The sequence below is a fragment of the Rhinatrema bivittatum genome, chromosome 1 (genome assembly GCF_901001135.1).
Source record: "Rhinatrema bivittatum chromosome 1, aRhiBiv1.1, whole genome shotgun sequence".
Lineage (NCBI taxonomy): Eukaryota > Metazoa > Chordata > Amphibia > Gymnophiona > Rhinatrematidae > Rhinatrema > Rhinatrema bivittatum.
The window spans coordinates 623,433,008-623,439,007 of NC_042615.1; the positions used below are offsets into that span (position 1 = coordinate 623,433,008).

The 6,000-nt window shown below is 43.7% G+C and overlaps 1 protein-coding gene across 1 annotated transcript in view; it reads right to left on the reverse strand.

The window, feature by feature from the left end:
• LOC115073374 (neuronal regeneration-related protein-like) overlaps positions 1-1,031 on the reverse strand; it is a 41,259-nt gene extending 40,228 nt beyond the window's left edge. Inside the window, exon 1 of the mRNA XM_029571748.1 lies at positions 693-1,031. Within this exon, the coding sequence (XP_029427608.1) occupies positions 693-731 (39 nt within the window). The 5' untranslated portion in view covers positions 732-1,031. The remainder of the gene's footprint in view (positions 1-692) is intronic.
• Between the last annotated feature and the right edge of the window lie 4,969 nt (positions 1,032-6,000).

Here is a 6,000-nt window from a genome sequence, read left to right on the forward strand (position 1 = left end):
ACAAAGGCTCACGTTCACTCAACCGCTCCAGAGTGTATTTTTGGAACTAGTAGTATATTACGTAATCTTTCAAGAAAAAAAACAACCCTATTATTGAGAACAAGGGAAATAAGAAATATCAAACGTTAACTCTGTTTATGCTAAACCTACCATGATCAGATTAGGTGACATTGACAAAATTCTTATTAATCGCACATTTTAACCCAAAGTTATTACTACAAAAGCATAAACAATTTTTAACCAAATTTTGTTCTCCGGATAAGATTGCTATAGCATGCATGAAAATGCATTACAAATATTTTGTGTTAGAAAGAGGAAAGTTTTACTATCGCATATTTAAAATTCAGAGAGCTACAAGAATGAATGCCTGCTGTCTAATCTAAGAGAAATCCAATGTCAGGGGTCTTACATATTTAAAAATAATCATAAAATGCATGTTGCAATAGTAAAAGCATTTAGAACAGTGATTCAATCTAAAAAAAAAAAAAGCAATACTTAGAAAATAGTCACAAAATCCGGAGCAAAACCCCTCTTCTGAACAATAAGACAACGCTAATAATACAATAATCAAATACTAAGCAAAATATTTTCAAACTGTGCAGAAAAATCACTGTGCAGAAAGGAAAGTACTGGCAGAGAACACGACACAAAGAAAAGCTCTGGGAGGCTGAGCATTTGAACTGCATACTTACAGACAAAAGCCCCCTGCTCCCTTTCCTCACTTTCTGCATTTTCTACATAGGTTACGCAAGTGTGGATCAAAGAGGAGCATGCTGATCGGATAGTACATGGGGAAAAATAATAATAGCAACTGCTGCACGTCCAAGAAGCACAGCCTTGGCAAAGAAGAGAGAGGTTGGGGCGGGGATGTCTCGTCTCGAAGTCCCTCTCAGAGCCCCTCTCTCTGTCTCTCTCCAAGGCTGGGTCTACGCTTGCCTGTGCTGTATATACTGAACAATGAGCTAATTCTGACGGTGGCTGGCCGACGTCCAGCACCTCAGCTCTCGCCGTTGCTGCTGCAGAGCCAGACTGCTTACTCTGCAATATCCTGCAACTCCCAAGTCCCACCTCCAGCGGCACCCACCATGCCGCCTAGCAGAATGAAGAGGAGCCAGCCAATCCGCAGAGCCGGCCACACCCCGAGGCCACGCCCCCCGCGCCCGCCTCGGTGCGGCCCGTGTCCTTAAATGATCCCTGCGGTTCCCATTTAAGGCAGTCGCCGGCTGGTCCTGGGAGGGAACTGAGGTTAGTGAGGGGGAGGCGAGAAGAGAGGGAGGGAAAGACCAGAAGGGGGGGGGAATGTGGATTGGTGGTGTGATCGGCCGCCGGTCACTAGGAGGCGGGACGTTGTATTACAAAAAAAAAAAAAAAATTATAAAGCTGAATAAATATATGGAGACTTAAAAAAAAAGAAGAAAGAAAAAAGAAGTAAAGGGCGATTGAGAGCAAGGCAAGACGTGAGCCCTGGCCAAAGTGGTGCACAGACATGGCAGGCTGCCAGGGAACACTGTGGGGAGCCACGCATTGTAATAATAAACCTGCAGCAAAGGGCGATCGAGGAGAAGGGGAAGAGGGGGATGGGCCCTGCTGCTGCTGCTCCTGCAGCAGTTTCCTGCCCTTTTTTGTGCATGTCTGGGAAAAGAAAATGGTGCAGACAGTCACAGCACAGCTTTGTTACCCGCCGTATCGAGAGCTTTATTTATTTTTTTGTTTGCTCAGACTCCCTTGCTCGCTGTATACCACCCACGTTTTCTCTCATATGCCTTTTCCCGTGTTGTGTATTTTCATGCCCGAAATTTCTTGTACCTTTCAGAAATTTATTTTTATGAAAGGAAGTTCTCAGAAAAAATAAATTACAATGGAGGACTAGGGGCTTCCATGATCATGTTTATTAAAGGTTCCTAAGTGACGAAACAATGAAGTGTGGGGGACGAAAGTAGCTTTTTTAAATTCAAAGGATAAAAAATTGAGAGGGAAATTAAATGCTTTCTGAATATTGAGATTTGTTGTTATAGGTTTTCAAATTTAGTCAGATTTCATGCTGGGCTTGGAAAACTAAAGTCCTTTATAAATAATAATCAATTGGGTGGGTGAAGTATAATTCCATGCTTCTTTAGCTGGCTTCTTCTCCTGAAAACTAATGTAGGTATATGGGAATATCTTCATCTCAGGAGCCCCTGGATTAGTGTAACCCTTAACAGTGTTGTAACCCAAGGGCACACAAACTAATGTTTCTCTTCAGGGGCTGCTCCAGCTAGCAAAGACCATCCCATGCTTAACTCTTAAAACCTGGGGCGAGGGTGGATTCCTTTTTATGGGGGTAAGGCTCTCTTGCTTGTGGCCCAGACGATGCTGTGCTACTCCCAGTGTGTGTGTAGACTGTAGATGCATCTCATGAGGTGAGAGGCTATGAAAAATCAGACGGGACCAGGATCTGGATGTTAAATAGACGTTTATTGAGTGGTAATCATAAATTAAAGTCCATTAGTCAATAATGTTGAAGTTACATCTGACATGCTGGTACAAGTGTAGTTCTAGGTAGGTAGGTGCCCTTTATTCAGATCTCTGGGTAGAGCCCCATGGTGATTTTAATTGTGCAAAGCTCTCCCAGCCTCTGTCCGGGAATCCTAATAGAGGGATCCCCCAACTTCACAGCAAAAATCCTACCTTAAGTTCACCTTCTTCTCGGACACCCAGTCTGTCCTGGTCCCATAATTGTGGAGGTCCAGTTGGGGGTCTCCCGATCTTGTTCTTCCATCCTTGCTTGTTGCTTCTTGGGGGACTTCTCGTGGGGAAAAGTCAAATGGGATCAGGCTAGTTCTCAGCACTGCAATCCCAGTGGAGAGGGTGGGGGAATGCAGAAACCTCCCCATACTATTCAAGTCCAATAAAAATACTTCTGAAGCTTAAACTGGATACATCTTCTGCTCTCACTGTCTCTCGCAGCAGGATCCATCACTGGTGCTTGCCCACCTAGGGTTTAGAGTGGGCTCGCAGATCTTTGATCCTCCGGTGAGAGCCCTTTCACCCCAAAAAAAGGTATCGGGCATAAAAATATATCTCTTCTGTAAATTAGTAGGAGAAGGGCCTGCTGGCAGGCAGTGCTCTGTGAGGTGGCGCCTCTAAATGAAACTCCATCTGGGTGAAGCTAGGAGGCATCACCAGGTGTAAAATTTAAACATTATTGTTGTTCAAAGGCTTCCTCAAACCGATCCCAATGTGTTCTAAAATGGCTGGACTAAACAGTGCTCGGCATCTAATCCAGGGACTGAGGGGTGTGGATGGCTCCTAGATAACGTGTTCTAAACAGGGACGGTGATATCTGGTGGCCAAACTGGGGGGTTGCCACAGTAGGATAGGGCTTGGTTCTCACATCTATGACAAAGAGAATATTGGTGTACAGCAGAGAAGTTATGGTCTGTCATCAGCAGAACACAAATGCAAAAGTGGCATCAGAAGTTGTAATAAAAGCTCCTCTGAGCCCCAGTTCAACAAACCCGCATATAAAGTAGAGGGTCAAAGAAAGAAGGTTCCTTGGAATCTGAGAGATGGAAAAGAGCCCTCAGCCCTGCTCTAATTCCATGAATTCCTGTTAAGCAGAGTACATTGAATGTGGAAAATTTGTCAATCAATCCAAATCTTACGGGGGGGGGGGGGGGGGTGAGAAGGACTTAGGACATTTAGAACTAATTGATAAAGTAAGAGGCTAGTCAGCTGTAATAATCTTATTCCCAACCAGTGTTATAACACACTGATGTGTCTTCAGATGTGATCGGGTGTTCCGGGGAAAAGTCACCACTTTCTGATGTTTTCATCCTGCACTGTTGCTCTGCTCTTAGCCCTTGCAGCAGCAAGCAACGCCAGCGGTGGCTCTTAAATGTATAGTGACTTCTTTCTGATATCATGTGTAATCATGCAGGAGCCCGGAGTGTGGTAATTAATGGGCGGTATGCAAGGCATGGATAACAGAGGCCCACCTTGTGTGGCATTCATTGCGCACAGCTCCTCCTCCTGACCGTCCCCATTCTGGGCCTCCTCCTTCTAGCTGCTCTCCTATCCCCAGGCTGAGTGAGATGGGGTGAGCCTGCACTGATTGTGACTTACTCTTGAGTGCTGAGGGTAGCAGCAGTGAAAGTGTTCTGGTAGCCACATGCTGACTGCAGTGAAAAAGCAATACACCAATTTCTCCCTTGTCCTTCATTTGTATATAGAGGGAGCTGGTCTTTTGTGATGGGCTCATTATATGTAACTATACCCCCTCTCTCACTTTGTTTTAAAATTTGGAAGAATGAGTGGTGGGGCTTCCAGTGCTTCTCTAGCTCTTCTTTTGGCTATGTGAGTCCTCTCTCCATGTCTGCACTGCCTGCTCCATGGAGGTTGATGTGCCACACAATTTTGTTTACATAGGTGGGACGATCCTTTGGGATTATCACCACTAGGCCCTAGTTCTCACCCTTTTGAGCTAGTATATGAGAGGTAGAAGAAGGGAAAGGGGAGGCACCATTCTGAACAGCTCCTTCCTTGAGGTTGCTGGAATGACAGGCCCCTGGGCTTATAAAAGTATCTTTCAGCATTGTAAGAGTGGGTGGTAGGAGATTTTTCTCTTGGTTGAGTTTTGGGCCTATTTGGGATCCAGGCAACCCTGTCTGGGATCCCTGAAGGGTGGGAGGAATTTCACCTTTCCAGTCAGTCCTTGTCTAGCAGGGTGTCCTCCAAAGTATCCTTTGAGACTTTTGTTAAATTTTTTGGAGTTTTTTGTGAGACTCCTGGTTTGGGCCGGAGAGAAGATTAAAAGGAAATCTTTTTTCCTGGAGGGACCAGTATAGGGAAGACTCTGCCCCTCCATTCCTCAAACTTGAGGGTGGTGGTATGGTGGTGACCTGCCGCAGCAAATTCTTGGGTTTGGATTCAGTTAAAGCAGAGTTTGATTTTGAGAAGATCTGGGATGAAGGTTTTTTGCTGCCATCGTTACTGCCCTGAAGGTGAGACATCTGGAGAGCTGTAGTGTTCCGTGCTGGACTTTTCCTAGGCAAAACCCTGTTGATACATTTGAAGAGGAGAATTGTGAGTAATACCATTTGAAACATTCTGAGGACCCCATCAGGAGTCTTCACCTTGGGAGAGAGTGAGATTGTGGGGAGACTGTGCAGAGACAGAGTTTTACATTTTCCACCAGGTTTTGGAAGTGTTTATTTCTGCATAGACTTTCTATATAATATCGATTAACCCTGTCATCCAATAGAACAAGAAATACATCAAAAACAAGGTCCCTATTTTTGCTCACCAAATGAAATTATACTCGTATTAAATCTTTTAATTATCAATTTATTATTGTTTCTTCAACTATATAAATATATCTTCAATCAATAATGTTCATATTTCTATAAAACCCCCATTCATTCATTCTCCCGATTCATACTGAAACTCACACAGACCACATACCTATAATCCCTATAAAACATTAACCCCTATACCTTAACCTTTATTTTCAAGGAAAAACCCTTTCACTAAAGGGTGATCTAATATCTTAAATAAACCCTTTTGCTTTAACAATATCACTGTACAACTGATCACTTAAACATCATTATCTCTTTCATTTGTTGGAACCCTCACAGTAGTGGAGCGATTCAATACTTTACTGCCGTGAAATCTCCACAGTCCCAAATGCTTTCTATTGCAAGGTATCCAAATCACCATCAGCGTTTCAGCTCCATCCGTATCACCTGTGTAGGCAATACAATCCTTCCTTATGAGATGTGCAAACCGCCTTGATTTCAAACAAACATGGAAGTTGGAACGTTGAAAGTTTCATATATCAAGCTGGGCCCTGAGTGGTTACTGTGAGATTTTCTTACTACAGATATGTTTCAATTGATATCTTTCCAGCAGTGCATAGACCAAATTGCTTTCTAGATATCAGATTATTTGCTGTATCTTCACATTAAACACTTTTACAAACATCTTATGCAGACTACAAGCCTACCACTTTTGTCACCTTCA